This window comes from Salmo salar, chromosome 16 (genome assembly GCF_965601325.2).
Source record: "Salmo salar chromosome 16, fSalSal1, whole genome shotgun sequence".
In the NCBI taxonomy this organism is placed as follows: Eukaryota; Metazoa; Chordata; class Actinopteri; order Salmoniformes; family Salmonidae; genus Salmo; species Salmo salar.
In genome coordinates, this window is record NC_138306.1 from 26,594,645 (window position 1) to 26,612,486 (window position 17,842).

Genomic DNA, 17,842 nt, shown 5'->3' on the forward strand with positions numbered 1-17,842 from the left:
TGTTAAGGCAAGGGCTGATTTCAAGGTTTTACTGCTAACCTACAAAGCATTACATGGGCTTGCTCCTACCTATCTTTCCGATTTGGTCCTGCCGTACATACCTACACGTACGCTACGGTCACAAGACGCAGGCCTCCTAATTGTCCCTAGAATTTCTAAGCAAACGGCTGGAGGTAGGGCTTTCTCCTATAGAGCTCCATTTTTATGGAATGGTCTGCCTACCAATGTGAGAGACGCAGACTCAGTCTCAACCTTTAAGTCTTTACTGAAGACTTATCTCTTCAGTAGGTCCTATGATTAAGTATAGTCTGGCCCAGGAGTGTGAAGAGGAACGGAAAGGCTGGAGCAACGAACGGCCCTTGCTGTCTCTGCCTTGCCGGTTCCCCTCTTTCCACTGGGATTCTCTGCCTCTAACCCTTTTACAGGGGCTGAGTCACTGGCCTACTGGTGTTCTTCCATGCCGTCCATGGGAGGGGTGCGTCACTTGAGTGGGTTGAGTCACTGACGTGGTCTTCCTGTCTGGGTTGGCGCCCCCCCCTTGGGTTGTGCCATGGCGGAGATCGTTGTGGGCTATACTCGGCCTTGTCTTAGGACGGTAAGTTGGTGGTTGGAGACATCCCTCTAGTGGTGTGGGGGCTGTGCTTTGGCAAAGTGGGTGGGGTTATATCCTGCCTGTTTGGCCCTGTCCGGGGGTATCATCGGATGGGGCCACAGTGTCTTCTGATCCCTCCTGTCTCAGCCTCCAGTATTTATGCTGCAGTAGTTTATGTGTCGGGGGGCTAGGGTCAGTCTGTTACATCTGGAGTATTTCTCTTGTCTTATCCGGTGTCCTGTGTGTATTTAAATATGCTCTCTCTAATTCTCTCTTTCTCTCTTTCTGTCTTTCTCTCGGAGGACCTGAGCCCTAGGACCATGCCTCAGGACTACCTGGTATGATGACTCCTTGCTGTCCCCAGTCCACCTGGCCGTGCTGCTGCTCCAGTTTCAACTGTTCTGCCTGCGGCTATGGAACCCTGACCTGTTCACCGGACGTGCTTGTTGCACCCTCGACAACTACTATGATTATTATTATTTGACCATGCTGGTCATTTATGAACATTTTAACATTTTAACATTTTGACCATGTTCTGTTATAATATCCACCCTGCACAGCCAGAAGAGGACTGGCCACCCCTCATAGCCTGGTTCCTCTCTAGGTTTCTTCCTAGGTTTTTGGCCTTTCTAGGGAGTTTTTCCTAGGGAGTTTTTCCTAGCCACCGTGCTTCTTTCACATGCTTTGCTTGCTGTTTGGGGTTTTAGGCTGGGTTTCTGTACAGCACCTTGAGAATATCAGCTGATGTACGAAGGGCTATATAAAAATAAATTTGATTTGATTTGATTTGAGTTAGAAAAGCTAAGGCTAGCTTTTTCAAACAGAAATTTGCATCCTGTAAGTTCTGGGACACTGTAAAGTCCATGGAGAATAAGAGCACCTCCTTCCAGCTGCCCACTGCTCTGAGGCTAGGAAACACTGCTACCACCGATAATTCCTCTTAAATTGAGAATTTCAATAAGCATTTCTCTACGGCTGGCCATGCTTTCCACCTGGCTACCGCTACCCCGGTCAACTGCCCGGCACCCTCCACAGCAACCCGCCAATGCCCCCACCATTTCTCCTTCACCCAAATCCAGATAGCTGATGTTCTGAAAGAGCTGCAAAATCTGGACCCATACAAATCAGCTGGGCTAGACAATCTGGACCCTCTCTAAAATTATCTGCCGAAATTGTTGCAACCCCTATTACTAGCCTATTCAATCTCTCTTTCGTATCGTCTGAGTTTCCATAGATTGGAACGCTGCCGCGGTCATCCCCCTCTTCAAAGGGGAGACATTCTAGACCCAAACTGCTACAGACCTATATCTATCCTACCCTGTCTTTCTAAGGTCTTCGAACGCCAAGTTAACAAACAGATTACTGACCATTTCAAATCCCACCGTACCTTCTCCAATATGCAATCTGGTTTCAGAGCTGGTCATGGGTGCAACTCAGCCACGCTCAAGGTCCTAAACGATATCATAACCGCCATCAATAAGAGACATTACTGTGCAGCCTTATTCATCGACCTAGCCAAAGTTTAAGACTCTGTCAATCACCACATTCTTATCAGCAGACTTAACAGCCTTGGTTTCTCAAATGATTGCCTCACCTGGTTCACCAACTACTTCTCTGATAAAGTTCAGTGTGTCAAATTGGAGGGCTTGTTGTCCGGACCTCTGGCAGTCTCTATGGGTGTGCCACAGGGTTCATTTCTTGGGCCGACTCTCTTCTCTGCATACATCAGTGATGTCGCTCTTGCTGCTGGTGAGTCTCTGATCCACCTCTACGCAGATGACAACATTCTGTATACATCTGGCCCTTCTTCGGACACGGTGTTAACTAACCTCCAAACGAGCTTCAATGCCATACACCTCTCCTTCTGTGGCCTCCAACTGCTCTTAAATGCAACTAAAACTAAATGCATGCTATTCAACCGATCACTGCCCGTACCAGCCCGCCCGTCCAGCATCACTACTCTGGACGGTTCTGACTTAGAATATGTGGACAACTACAAATACCTGGGTGTCTGGTTAGACTGTAAACTCTACTTCCAGACTCACATTAAACATCTCCAATCCAAAATTAAATCTAGAATCGGCTTTCTATTTCGCAACAAAGCATCCTTCACCCATGCTGCCAAACATACCCTCGTAAAACTGACCATCCTACCAATCCTCGACTTTGGCGATGTCATCTATAAAATAGCCTCCAACACTCTACTCAACAAATTGGATGCAGTCTATCACAGTGCCATCCATTTTGTCACCAAAGCCCCATATACTACCCACCACTGCAACCTGTATGCTCTCGTTGGCTGGCCCTCGCTTCATACTCGCCGCCAAACCCACTGGCTCCAGGTCATCTACAAGTCTCTGCTAGGTAAAGCCCCGCCTTATCTCAGCTCACTGGTCACCATAGCAGCACCCACCCGTAGCACGCGCTCCAGCAGGTATATCTCACTGGTCACCCCCAAAGCCAATTCTTCCTTTGGCCGCCTTTCCTTCCAGTTCTCTGCTGCCAATGACTGGAACGAACTGCAAAAATCACTCAAGCTAGAGACTCATATCTCCCTCACTAACTTTAAGCACCAGCTGTCAGAGCAGCTCACAGATCACTGCACCTGTACATAGCCCATCTGTAAATAGCCCATCCAACTACCTCATCCCCATACTGTATTTATCTTGCTCCTTTGTACCCCAGTATCTCTACTTGCACATTCATCTTCTGCACATCTACCATTCCAGTGTTTAACTGCTATATTGTAATTACTTCGCCACCATGGCCTATTTATTGCCTTACCTCCCTTATCCTACCTCATTTGCACACACTGTATATAGACTTTTTCTACTGTATTATTGACTGTATGTTTGTTTATTCCATGTGTAACTCTGTGTTGTTGTATGTGTCGAACTGCTTTACTTTATCTTGGCCAGGTCGCAGTTGTAAATGAGAACTTTTTCTCAACTAGCCTACCTGGTTAAATAAAGGTGAAATAAATAAAATAAAAAAAATTAAAAACATGGTTAAAACTATTATTTTGATATCATGGATGGTCAGTCATTGCATCCAGAACGTAGTCTCCAGCACCATCCCTCACCTTACTGAAACTGTGGTTGGGACACACTTTGTTAATCTTTAATTGAAGGATTGCCACTATAAACACCTTCAATAGAGTGATAGTGTTATTATATGATGCAATCCTCTAGTGAGGGAGTTACTTTTGTGTCATTAATATAAAGTAAAGCTTCTGAAGTCGAGAACCAAATTGTTATTATTGCAAACAAAAAGTTATATTGAAAGCAAAACATAAACCCAAAAGAATTGATAGCGAAACAAAATATTGTAAGGCTTTTTTTTATTTGTGAGAGCAAAAAAAAAACTTTTCACTGATTTTCTTTAATGATAACGCAATTAAATAAAACGCCTCCCTCTTTCCTGCAATTCTCCCTATCTTTGGTTATGTTGCCCTGACCTTTGATTTCACTGCCTTTTTTCTAGTTGCAAGATTTGGCACATTCATTCCAGCAACATAGCACCCTGCATCCCACTGCTGGTTTACTCTGAAGCAGAGCAGGGTTGATCCTGGTTGCTCCCTGGATGGGAGACTAGATGTGGCTAGCTGTAAGTGGTGAAAAATAATAATGTGAAAACCACATGGTTATTTTTCTACATGTGATTTGATCACAAATGTGTTCACACACACATTTGTCATAATTTTTTCACATGCACATTTTTATAATTTTTTGCATATATCTTTTTAAGGGTTTGTAGACAGTTTGAGGTTTTCATCCACACTGATGAGGATATGAGAGGCAGGTGGATGGACACAGGTGGTGAGTGGAGAAGAACGGAGAGTGATGTGGTGTGTGTGTGTGTGTGTATTTGTGCGTGTGAGTGTGTAGGGGGCCTTCATTATAAAAACATTACATTCATACATTGCATTGTGGGGATGTGATCTGAGTTAATGTGGTGGCTGCAGTGGCTGTGTCTCTCTATCTCTCTGTGAAATATTTTACAACTGTAGTCTTTGGGTCTCTTACTTCACTCACACCTTGGACAATTCCATTGGTTATCTTGTGCCTAACAAGCCAAATCAAGCTCATATCAAGCAATACAAAATGTGAAATGTTCAGGTCGGCAGCATATTGGGAAAAACCGCAGCCGAAACTCAGAGACAGCTGGAGCATGTTCCTGTAAGTTTGGTATAGATGATAGATGCTCAAGAGAAAGATCCTAAAGATTTCTCTGTATTGGATTGCTTGTTTAACATTTTCTGAGGCAGCAAAGGGAGGTCTGACTATGGCTCCTGCCCATTAGTGAGTTCATAGTGAATGTTATGCACCCTCTCCCTCCCCCTCTCTTGTTTGTGAGGTAGATAAGGTGTGGTTTTCCACCTCTGTTAATCTTCTGTTATAATTTAACATTCTGTTTTTACATCTTCTGCCAAGGACAATGAATACCCACCCGCCCACCCACGCCGCATACACAACCCTCTCGCACAGAGCAGAGATAGGCCAGCCCTGGTCCATTCCTGAAACCTTTATGGACTCTGGGTCAAACTGAACAGTTGGAACCTCACTCACGTATATATAGTTGAAGTATGAAGTTTACATACACTTAGGTTGGAGTCATTGAAACTCGTTTTTCAACTACTCCACAAATTTCTTGTTAACAAACTATAGTTTTGGCAAGTCGGTTAGGACATCTACTTCGTGCATGACACAAGTAATTTTTCCAACAATTGTTTACAGACAGATTATTTCACTTATAATTCACTGTATCACAATTCCAGTGGGTCAGAAGTTTATATACACTAAGTTGACTGTGCCTTTCAACAGCTTGGAAAAATCCAGAAAATGATGTCATCGCTTTAGAAGCTTCTGATAGGCTAATTGACATCATTTGAGTCAATTGGAGGTGTACCTGTGGATGTATTTCAAGGACTACCTTCAAACTCAGTGCCTCTTCACTTGACATCATGGGAAAATCAAAAGAAATCAGCCAAGACCTCAGAAAAAGAATTGCGGACCTCCACAAGTCTGGTTTATCCTTGGGAGCAATTTCCAAAAGCCTGAAGGTACCATACCACATTCATCTGTACAAACAATAGTACACAAGTATAAACACCATGGGACCATGCAGCTGTCATACCACTCAGGAAGGAGACGCGTTCTGTCTGCTAGAGATGAACGTACTTTGGTGCGAAAAGTGCAAATCAATCCCAGAACAACAGCAAAGGACCTTGTGAAGATGCTGGAGGAAACAGGTACAAAAGTATCTATATCCACAGTAAAACGAATCCTATATCGGCATAACCTGAGAGGCCGCTCAGCAAGAAAGAAGCCACTGCTCCAAAACCGCCATAAAAAAGCCAGACCACGGTTTGCAACTGCACATGGGGACAAAGATCGTACTTTTTGGAGAAATGTCCTCTGGTCTGATTAAACAAAAATAGAACTGTTTGGCCATAATGACCATCATTATGTTTGGAGGAAAAAGGGGGAGGCTTGCAAGCCGAAGAACACCATCCCAACCGTGAAGCACGGGGGTGGCAGCATCATGTTGTGGGGGTGCTTTGCTGCAGGAGGGACTGGTGCACTTCACAAAATAGATGGCATCATGAGGGAAGAAAATGATGTGGATATATTGAAGCAACATCTCAAGACATCAGTCAGGAAGGTAAAGCTTGGTCGCAAATGGGTCTTCCAAATGGACAATGACCCCAAGTGTTACAGATACAGGTATCCTGTGTGTATTTGTTTTCTCTCCTTCTGCCCTAGTCACAGGTGGCAGTCATCAGTCACCAATCAGTCACCAATCAGAAGACACACCTGCTCCTTTTCCCTTACCCAATCACATCCCTTTTCCCTTGGTTTAAAAGAAACACAATTAGTTGTCTCTGGAGCTATCTCTCTTTTGTTTGTTTGTTTGTTGGTGGGAAAAGGGGATACCAAGCCAAGTCGCCCATGGGCAGGTTACAAAATAAACCTTAAGTGTTTGACGGTAGATTTAGGTTGTCTGTTGTTTTTATTTCTCACTGTTCCTTTTCACTGTTATGATTTGCATGAGATATGTTCCGGGTCTCGTTTCCATCCCCCCTAGACTGCAGGGCCAAAGGGGTTCGTAACATAAGTGGGGGCTCATCCGGGATCTGTCTTTACTGACACCCATGCCGCTTGTGCAAATAATTGTGGTGGTCTAGTTCAGTATTGAGCGTCACCGCTGGGAATAGCTGATGTAGCATTAGAGTTTGCTATTTGTTGGCTCTTGTGTTTTAGTGGTAGTTCAAAATGGCTACTTTTGATTTGAAATCCTTTTTGGATAACCCTACCGGGGAGGTTTTTGACAAATGTCGTAGAGTTGATTTACTGACCTTGGCTGACCATTATTCAGTATCTATTCCGCAGAGTTTAGTTAAAGCAGAGGTTAAACAACTGGTGTTAAATGTTTTGTTGGAAGAGCAAGTGCTTGTGTAATCGCTGCCTGAAGCCTACTACCCATGTAGGGGATGTTGCTGCTCCTGTAAGCCCATTGGTGTCTGAGAACGAGGCTAAAGCTCCTGCCACATTGCCACGTTTTGATCCACTCCCCACTGTCAAACGGTGATGCCATGAGGGATGTCCAACTGGAGGCGGAAGAGAGAGCCCAAATTTGGCGAGAAAATCTCCAGTTGGAAATGTGTAAACTTGAGGCAGAAAAAGAAAGGGAACAGCAGCAATTGGAAATGTGTAAACCTGAGGCAGAAAAAGAAAGAGAACCACGGCAGTTGGAAATGTGTAAACCTGAGGCAGAAAAAGAAAGAGAACAGCAGCAGTTGGAAATGTGTAAACTTGAGGCAGAAAAAGAAAGAGAACAGCAGCAGTTGGAAATGTGTAAACTTGAGGCAGAAAAAGAAAGAGAACAGCAGCAGTTGGAAATGTGTAAACTTGAGGCAGAAAAAGAAAGAGAACAGCAGCAGTTGGAAATGTGTAAACTTGAGGCAGAAAAAGAAAGAGAACAGCAGCAGTTGGAAATGTGTAAACCTGAGGCAGAAAAAGAAAGAGAACAGCAGCAGTTGGAAATGTGTAAACCTGAGGCAGAAAAAGAAAGAGAACAGCAGCAGTTGGAAATGTGTAAACTTGAGGCAGAAAAAGAAAGAGAACCACCGCAGTTGGAAATGTGTAAACTTGAGGCAGAAAAAGAAAGAGAACCACGGCAGTTGGAAATGTGTAAACTTGAGGCAGAAAAAGAAAGAGAACCACCGCAGTTGGAAATGTGTAAACTTGAGGCAGAAAAAGAAAGAGAACCACGGCAGTTGGAAATGTGTAAACTTGAGGCAGAAAGAGAACAGCGGCAGTTGGAGTTCAAAATGTGCCAGATGGAACTGGAGGCGGAGACAGCGAGGCTATCCTCCATTCCTGCTGTGCCTGTTAGTGAGCCATCCTCACCAGCTGTCTTCCAACACTTTTGACATTAGTAGGCAGATTGCCTTGGTACCTTTGTTCAGAGAGTCAGAGGTTGACTCCGATTTTTGTGTTTTTGAGCGTATAGCCGTAGCATTGAAATGGCCTGAAGAGGTATGGTGCCTATTACTTCAGTGTCCGGTTGGAACATTATAGATTATTTATGTTAAAAATACCCTAAGGTTTGATTGTAAACATCGTTTGACATGTTTCTACAAACGGTAATGGAACTTTTGAGCTTTTCGTCTATTGATTTGCGCTCCTGCATCGTGCCTTTGGAATAGTGTTCTGAGCGCGCCAACAAAACGGAGGTATTTGGACATAAATGATGGACTTTATCGAACAAATGAACATTTCTTGTGGAAGTGGGAGTCCTTCGAATGCATTCCGCCGAGGATCAGCAAAGGTAAGGAAAGATTTATAACACTAATTTAGAGTTTTGTTGATGCCAGAACTTGGCGGGTAACTGTATAGCTTGCATTGATGGCTGAACTCTGTACTCAGAATATTGAACAATGTGCTTTCTGCATAAAGTTATTTTGAAATCTGACACAGCGGTTGCATTAAGAAGTAGTATATCTATAATTCTTTAAATAATTGTTATATATTTTGTCAACATTTATGATGAGTATTTCTGTAAATTAATGTGCACGTTCACAGGAAGTTTTGGGAGGCAAACATTTTCTGAACATCACGCGCCAATGTAAAATGCTGTTTTTGGATATAAATATGAACTTGATCGAACAAAACATACATGTATTGTGTAACATGATGTCCTATGAGTGTCATCTGATGAAGATCGTCAAAGGTTAGTGGTTAATTGTAGCTGTATTTCTGGTTTTTGTGACGCCTCTCCATGCTAGGAAAATGGCTGTGTGGCTTTTCTTGTTTAGGTGGTGTCCTAACATAATCTAATGTTTTGCTTTTGCTGTAAAGCCTTTTTGAAATCAGACAATGTGGTTGCATTAAGGAGAAGTGTATCTTTAAAATGGTGTAAAATAGTCGTATGTTTGAGAAATTTGAATTATGAGATTTTGGTCGTTTTGAATTTGCCGCCCTGCTATTTCACTGGCTGTTGGGAGTGTGTCCCGCAGGTGGGACGGTCACGTCCCACATACCCAAGAGAAGTTAAGATCCTTGTCAATTACGCACCGTGTGGCAAGCGCATATCAACCAGAGTCTCAGGGTGCGCTTGAACGTTGGCATCAGACACTGTAGTCTATGCTACGTAAATATTGTTTGGAATCTGAGAAAGATTGAGATGAGGGAGTTCCTCTAGTTTTGTTTGCTGCTCGTGAAACTGTACAGGAGTCCCTAGAGTTCAGCCCAGCTGAACAAGTGTTTGGTCACACAGTGAGAGGACCAATGAAAGTCCTTAAAGAACAGTTTTTGTCCCGAGAGTTGTGTGCGGGAGACGAGAATGTGTTGGACTACGTTAGTCGCTTTCGTGAGTGCCTACACCAAGCCTGTGTTCTCGCAAAGGAAGCTCTGTCTTCCTCGCAGAGGAGTATGAAAAGACACTATGATAAACAGGCTGAGTCTCGTCCACTACAGCCGGGTGATCAAGTTCTGGTGTTATTGCCTGTTCCAGGGTCTTCACTGTCAGCTCGTTTCTCTGGTCCTTATTTAATTGAAAAGAAATTAAGTGAAACTGATTATGTGCTTCAAACTCCTGATAGAAAATGGCAATCTCGTGTGCGCCACATTAACATGTTGAAAGCATACCACACCTGACCCATCACCCAGTTAGATAGTTGAAAAACAGTGGCAGGTACTGCTGTCTCCTCTGCTTCTGCTGCTATGATAGTGGGCTGTCATATTAATGAGGATGATGGAGATGGATTAGAGTTGCGCAATACTCAGCAGCAATGCGTTAGATTGCCCAACTCAGAAATGCTGCTGTCTCTCCAGTTAGGTCTGGTTCAGTTAACGGACGGACAGGCCGATGATATTGTGAGACTACTACACAGTTTTCCATGTCTGTTTAATGACGTTCCTACTCGCACAAACGTGTTGGAACATGACATTAATGTTGGAAATGCTGACCCTATCAAGCAACACCCATATCGTGTCAACGCTTCTAAGAGGAAGATAATGAGGGATGGGGTGAGATATTTGTTGAAGAATGACCTGGCCATTCTGGTTCCTAAACCTGATGGTACGTCCAGGTTATGTATGGATTATCGAAAGGTAAATTCTGTCACAATGTCAAATTCTGTCACAATGCCAGACTGTATCGACACTGTTGGTGCTGCTACTTATGTAACTGAGTTAGACCTCTTAAAAGGTTACTGGCAGGTTCCGTTAACCTCACGAGCTTCTGATATTTCTGCCTTTGTAACCCCAGACAACTTCCTTCAATACTCTGTCATGACTTTTGGGATGCGGAATGCACCAGCCACTTTCCAACAACTGGTTAGCTCCGTATTAGCTGGCGTTCCCAATTGTAGTGCCTACCTTGATGATCTAGTGATTTATTCGTCTGAGTGGTCAGATCATGTTAACTCTCTAAGGGTAGTATGTGAACGTTTGGCAGCTGCTTTTCTAACCCTGAACTTAGCAAAGTGCGAGTTTGGGAAGGCCACTGTTACCTATCTCAGCAAAGAGGTCGGCCATGGACAGGTGCACCCTGTTGATGCTAAGGTCTTGGCTATAACTGCATTCCCCGCACCTACCGCCAGACGAGAGCTACGCTGCTTTTTAGGGATGGTTGGCTACTACTGTAGTTTCTGTAAAAATGTCTCTGCGGTAGTTGCTCCATTGACCGATTTGCTCAGTCCGGCTAGATTGTTTGAGTGGTCCCCTGATTGTCAGGTAGCTTTTGATACTGCTAAAGCACTCTTATGTAATACCCCTGTACTTGCTGCTCCGGATTTTGAACGACCGTTTAAATTTGAGGTAGATGCTAGTGCCAGAGGTGCTGGTGCTGTTCTACTGCAGCAGGACAAGAGTGGAGTGGATCATCCTGTTTGTTATTTTTCAATTTTTTTTTTTTACAAATGTCCGGCTAACTATGCAACCATCGAACAAGAAGCTCTAGCTTTGTTGTTAGCTCTGCAATACTTTGAAGTATATATTGGTTCCAGTGCCCTACCAGTGATAGTATATACTGACCATAACCCCTTAGTGTTTCTCCACCGTATGTACAACCAGAACCAGCGCCTTATGCGTTGGGCACTTATTGTGCAAAAATATAATTTGGAGATCTGCCACAAAAAGGGTTCTGAAAATGTATTGGCAGATGCTTTGTCTCGTGTTTAAAAAATTATGATTTTTGTACGTGTCGATAGGTTGCCTTTGATTGTTGAACTTGTTGGTATTCTTTGTAAATACTTTGGTCGCAATCCTTATAGGGTTGCTCTTTTAAGGGTGGGAGTGTTACGGATACAGGTATCCTGTGTGTATTTGTTTTCTCTCCTTCTGGCCTAGTCACAGGTGTCACTCATCAGTCACCAATCAGTTGCCAATCAGAAGACACACCTGCTCCTTTTCCCTTACCCAATCACATCCCCTTTCCCTTGGTTTAAAAGAAACACAATTAGTTGTCTCTGGAGCTATCTCTCTTTTGTTTTTGCTCCTACATGTCACATTTGTCCGTTATCCTGTGCGTATGTATTGTTGTGGTATGACTGTTTGTTGGTGGGAAAAGGGGATACCAAGCCAAGTCGCCCATGGGCATACATTACCCGTAGGAAAACATTGTCTAAGAACCCTAGTTACAACTGGGCGGACGACCCATTGTATTTTATTGGTTAGTTAGCTAGCTGTTATTGAAGAAAGTAAGACTAGCTTAGGGGTTTTTGGATATTTATTATTTCTTTCCTTGGGTCCAGCTCAGCCTCTTTCCCCCCATTACCGTGTGTTTAAACAATAAACCTAAAGTGTTTGACAGTAGATTTAGGTTGTTTTTAGTTCTCACTGTTCCTTTTCACTGTTATGATTTGCATGAGATATGTTCCGGGTCTCGTTTCCATCCCCCCTAGACTGCAGGGCCAAAGGGGTTCGTAACATAAATGGGGCCTCATCCGGGATCTTGTCTTGCCACATGCCACACATACTTCCAAAGTTGTGGAAAATGGCTTAAGGACAACAAAGTCAAGGTATTGGAGTGGCCATCACAAAGCCCTTACCTCAACCTATAGACATTTTGTGGGCAGAACTTAAAAAGCGTGTGTGAGTAAGGAGGCCTACAAACCTGATTCAGTTACACCAGCTCTGTCAGGAGGAATGGGCCAAAATTCACCCAACTTATTGTGGGAAGCTTGTGGAAGGCTACCTGAAACGTTTGACCCAAGTTAAACATTTTAAAGGCAATGCTACCAAATACTAATTGAGTGTATGTAAACATCTGACCCACTGGGAATATGATGAAAGAAATACAAACTAAAGTAAATCATTCTCTCTACTATTACTCTGTCATTACACATTCTTAAAAAAAAAGTGGTGATCCTAACTGACCTAAGACAGGGAAGTTTTACAAGGATTAAATGTCAGGAATTGTGAAAAACTGAGTTTAAATGTATTTGGCTACGGTGTATGTAAACTTCCGACTTCAGCTCTGTTTACTGATTTCTATGAGGATTATAAATAGCAACAGCTTGTACTATTACCCAGTAGGCCACTGGGCTGACACATACTCATTACGGTCCACCAATCACAAACCTTCCCCCCCCCCCAGAGAACGCAGGAGGAAACATGGCAGCAAGCCCCGACCCCTGCCAGCAGAGTCTGGGAAGGGACAAGATACTCACGCACTCTAGCTTACACGGACACCTGCACACACACACATACTAATTTCCCACATGCACCCTCTCCCTCTCTGTGAGGTCAGTAGTGGGTAACCTTGAATCCAGACGCTATCCCAGCAGGCCGAGGTGCATGCTGAAGGAGTGACTCCATCCTGCTGCCTCTACGTGTGAGGGCTGACGCAACACACCACACGCTATTGACCCTACACTGACTCAGTAACGAACACTCACGCGTGCGCAAGTAAGTCCAATCACACACACAAGAACACACACAGAAAGCAGCACACCGGTCAATATTAGACAAAGCAGACAGATTTAATGTCAGAAGGACACAGGAGACACACCTTTCAGACAGCAGGTAAATACTAGTGAAACACACTGCTACCAACCAACCCATTACCACACCAACCAACTACAAAACCAAATCTAACACATTCTGTCCCTTAATATTATGCAGCAAACAGGGAGAGGACATGCTGTCTTTTCATGTGTGGAGGTTTTCTCTATAGGGAGCATGTTGTATACCTGAACAATAATACAGGTTATCAATAGAGCACTTTCCACACAGCAAATGTGCAAGTGCTGAAATCTCGTTGTTGAGGTAAAAAGTGTTGTAAGTGTTATATCTGAGTGTTGATTTTAGCGGGGTTAACACCTGTGGTGAATAAATTAAGTGTTATTTGAAACACAGTGGAAACAACACCGCAAGATGTTGGTGTTATTTGACTGTGTTGATTTAATTTCTGTTAACTCTATCAGACATGGGAGGGGCCTCATTATTATGTTTCCCAGCAAGCTTTGTTGCAGGTTGATTTTTAGAATAGTTTGTTTTAATATCTATTCTTAATGCACAATGATTAACTAATTGATCTTATACTATACAAATATAAATAACTTACATTTTTCTAAACTAATCCAATCTATAAGGGGTTGGAATTATTGCCCCGCTACTGAGATGGTTGTTCCAGTTTAGATGATTTAGTTAGTCTTGCTTGTCAAGGTCTTCACCACAGCAGTCATTCTGAATGCAGGTTATGGGTGATACAATAGTCAAATTGTTGGATATCCTCCCTCTGGTTTGATTCTGATATAATTACTAATCACTTCACAAACCAGCATTTATGATTTGCAGGCATGAGCTGTATACCACAAAGGTAACTTGGATTAACAACCAGAATTAACTACAGATACAGTGCCTTGCGAAAGTATTCATCCCCATTGGTGTTTTTACTATTTTGCTGCATTTAAATCTGTAATTTAAATAGATTTTTATTTGGATTCCATGTAATGGACATGCACAAAATAGTCCAAATTGTTGAAGTGAAATGAAAAAAAAAGTATTTAAAAAAGTGCTGCGTGCATATGTATTCACCCCCTTTGCTATGAAGCCCCTAAATAAGATCTGGTGCAACCAATTACCTTCAGAAGTCACATAATTAGATTGCACACAGGTGGACTTTATTTAACTAAGTGATCTGTCACGTGATCTCAGTATACTATATATACAACTGTTCTGAAAGGCCCCGGAGTCTGCAACACCACTAAGCAAGGGGCACCACCAAGCAAGCGGCACCACCAAGCAAGCAGCACCATGAAGACCAAATAGCTCTCCAAACAGGTCAGGGACAAAGTTGTGGAGAAGTACAGATCAGGGTTGGGTTATAAAAAAATATCTGAAACTTTGAACATCCCGCGGCACACCATTAAATCCATTATTAAAACATTGAAAGAATATGGCACCACAACAAATCTGCCAAGAGAGGGCTGCCCACCAAAACTCATGGACCAGGCAAGGAGGGCATTAATCAGAGGCAACAAGGAGACCAAAGATAACCCTGAAGGAGCTGCAAAGCTCCACAGCGGAGTTCGGAGTATGTGTCCATAGGACCACTTTAAGCCGTACACTCCACAGAGCTGGGCATTACGGAAGAGTGGCCAGATAAAGGCCATTGCTTAAAGAAAAAAATTAAGCAAACACATTTGGTGTTTGCCAAAAGGCATGTGGGAGACTCCCCAAATATATGGAAGAAGGTACTCTGGTCAGATGAGACTAAAATGTAGCTTTTAGGCCATCAAGGAAAATGCTATGTCTGGTGCAAACCCAACACCTCATCACCCTGAGAACACCATCCCCCACAGTGAAGCATGGTGGTGGCAGCATCATGCAGTGGGGATGTTTTTTCCATCGGCAGGGACTGGGAAACTGGTCAGAATTGAAGGAATGATGGATGGCGCTAAATACAGGGAAATTCTTGAGGGAAACCTGTTTCAGTCTTCCAGAGATTTGAGACTGGGACGGAGGTTCACCTTCCAGCAGGACAATGACCCTAAGCATACTGCTAAAGCAACACTTGAGTGGTTTAAGGGGAAACATTTCAATGTATTGGAATGGCCTAGTCAAAGCTCAGACCTCAATCCTATTGAGAATCTGTGGTATGACTTAAAGATTGCTGTACACCAACAGAACCCATCCAACTTGAAGGAGCTGGAGCAGTTTTGCCTTGAAGAATGGGCAAAAATCGCAGTGGCTAGATGTGCCAAGCTTATAGAGACATACCCCAAGACACTTGCAGCTGTAATTGCTGCAAAAGGTGGCTCTACAAAGTATTGACTTTGGGGGGTGAATAGTTGTGCAAGCTCAAGTTTTCTGTTTTTTTGTATTATTTCTTGTTTGTTTCACAAGAAAAAATATTTTGCATCTTCAAAGTGGTAGGCATGTTGTGTACATCAAATGATACCAACCCCCCAAAAAATCTATTTTAATTCCAGGTTGTAAGGCAATAAAATAGGAAAAAATCCAAAGGGGGTGAATACTTCACAAGCCACTGTATTCTGGTTAATTAAGTCAGCTAAACTTAGATAGTGTTTTGGGTTGTTGAGTTAATTACACCATGCCCATTCAAGGTTAGCTTTCTAAAAAATATTTGTATTTTATTTGGACAAGTTAGCTGGCTAACTCATTGATCCTGCTTTGTAGTATACCCATCTGACGTTCCCCATTAGTTAGGATTTTCAGACAACAATGTTGAGAATAACTAGGCCTAATGAAATCTATAATACATTGGTAATGAAGGGCTTACTTTCAATTAAAAAAACATTAATTTAGGCAGTCACTTAATGAAACTTAATGAATGCAACAACCATGTCTCTGTCAAAAATAAACACAGTCATGTGTGGGTATCTGTCACATTCACTCGCAAGGCATGCTGGGAAATATGAAAATAATACATTACACCCTACAGTGTTAAACCCCCCCCAAATACTGTAAAACTACATGTTATTCCGTAACACAAAAAACCCAGCAAAACCCATGGCGTTAGGGAACCAACACTCTAGGGGTGGTTGTTTTTCAACACTTTGAAAAGTATTAGTTTAACACTTTTTCAATGGGTCACATATACACACTAAGTGTTACATTTAACACTGTGGGTGTTAGAGTTCTGATCTAAAATTGTCTGTGCATGACCCCAAGGTCCTTTTCCAGTTAAAGACACATAAAGAATACAAACATAAAAATGTTGCTCTGCTGTTAATAAAGGTACCATTTATCTAGGGATTTGTACAGTCTGTGTCATATCTATGGTTACGCTGTGTGTGTGTTTGTGGAGGGGGGGTGTAGTGTGTGTGTGTGCGCGCGTTCATGCATACATATGTGTGTGTATAGTGCAAGTATGTGTTTGTATGTACCAGTGGAGGCTGGTGGGAGGAGCTATATGAGGACGGACTCATTGTAATGGCTGTAATAGAATAGTTGGTAACGGTATCAAACACATCAAACCACATGTTTGATTCTGTACCATTTATTATATTCCAGCCATTACAATGAGCCCATCTTCCTATAGCTCCACCCACCAGCCTCATCTGGTGTGTACTCACAGCCATCGTAGATGTCAGTAGGGATGTGTACAGCAGTGTCGTTATCAGAGGTGAAGCGTTTAAACAACGGGTCCTCCTTAAAGGCTGGCCTGATCCGGTTCTTCCTACCCTCTGTGTGATTCACCTCCAACTAGAAGAGAGGAAAGGAGAATATTAGACAGTGATTTATAACAGACTACAACAACCTATGTCCACTATTAGATTGTATGTGTACATGTCAAATCCACTGTCCCTCATTAGACGCATGTCTAGTTATTATACGACACCGGTTTAGAGAAATAAATGGTGTGTGGAGAAGGCTGGGTTAAACCTGCCTCATTTTCAAGCCAAACATATTTAGCCCAAACTCTGTGGATTAACATGGGGTAGGAAGAGACTCCTAATAAAGCAACAGTAGCAGCTCATACATCTCAAATGTCAATTAAAGTGGAAGCACACCAGGGACCTTTTCACCTAAGAGAGAGGAAGAGGGACAAGGGATATTTAGACAGGGAGGGAGAGAGGGAGGTGTAAGGGAGGAAGAGAGAAAGGGAATGAGGTGGTAGGAAACGAGGAAGAGCAAAGAATGAAAAGAGTGAGTTGGAAAGAGAGGCGGGAGATGTCGTAGACCAAACCACTAGTCTTTTTCTGAGTGAGATTGTGGGTTGATTATAGATACAGTTCTGTGTGAGACCCACGTGTTTGTTCATTGGCAGAAAAGGAATACAAATACTCACATTGTCCTTTGCATTGTAGTAAACAATGTCACCATCCTGTAACAAATGACACAAATATCCTAGTGAGCATTTTGTGTGTGTTTGTGTGTGTGTGTGTTTGTGTGTGAGTGTGTGCGTATATGTGTGTGCGTGTATGTGTGTTTGTTGGAGAGAGTTTCAAGTTTTATTAGTCGTATGTACGGGACACATACAGACACATACATCATCCAACGAAATGCTTACTTACAGGTTCCTTCTCGACAATGCAACAACAATAAAAAATAGTAAAAGATAAGAGAGAGCGAGAGGGGGTACTTGTGAGGTAGAGGCCATCTGTGGACATAAGTGGTTTAATGGCCCACAATATGTAATGAATAATAACAGTTAAAACTCTTGATGACAACAGCATTAAACCATATTGGTTCAACTATTATTAAACAAGATATATGGCCGCTAACTCAAGTGTGCTAGTGTTTGTGAGTGTGAGTGAATATGTGCGTGTGT

At 42.8% G+C, this 17,842-nt stretch overlaps 1 protein-coding gene across 1 annotated transcript in view; it reads right to left on the reverse strand.

The window, feature by feature from the left end:
• Positions 1-17,842, reverse strand: part of LOC106573448 (voltage-dependent calcium channel subunit alpha-2/delta-1) — a 160,603-nt gene that overhangs the window by 90,363 nt on the left and 52,398 nt on the right. Inside the window, exons 5-6 of the mRNA XM_082962632.1 lie at positions 17,360-17,395; positions 16,644-16,773 (exon numbers count right to left, since the gene is read on the reverse strand). Coding sequence (XP_082818758.1) covers positions 16,644-16,773; positions 17,360-17,395 — 166 coding nt within the window. The remainder of the gene's footprint in view (positions 1-16,643; positions 16,774-17,359; positions 17,396-17,842) is intronic.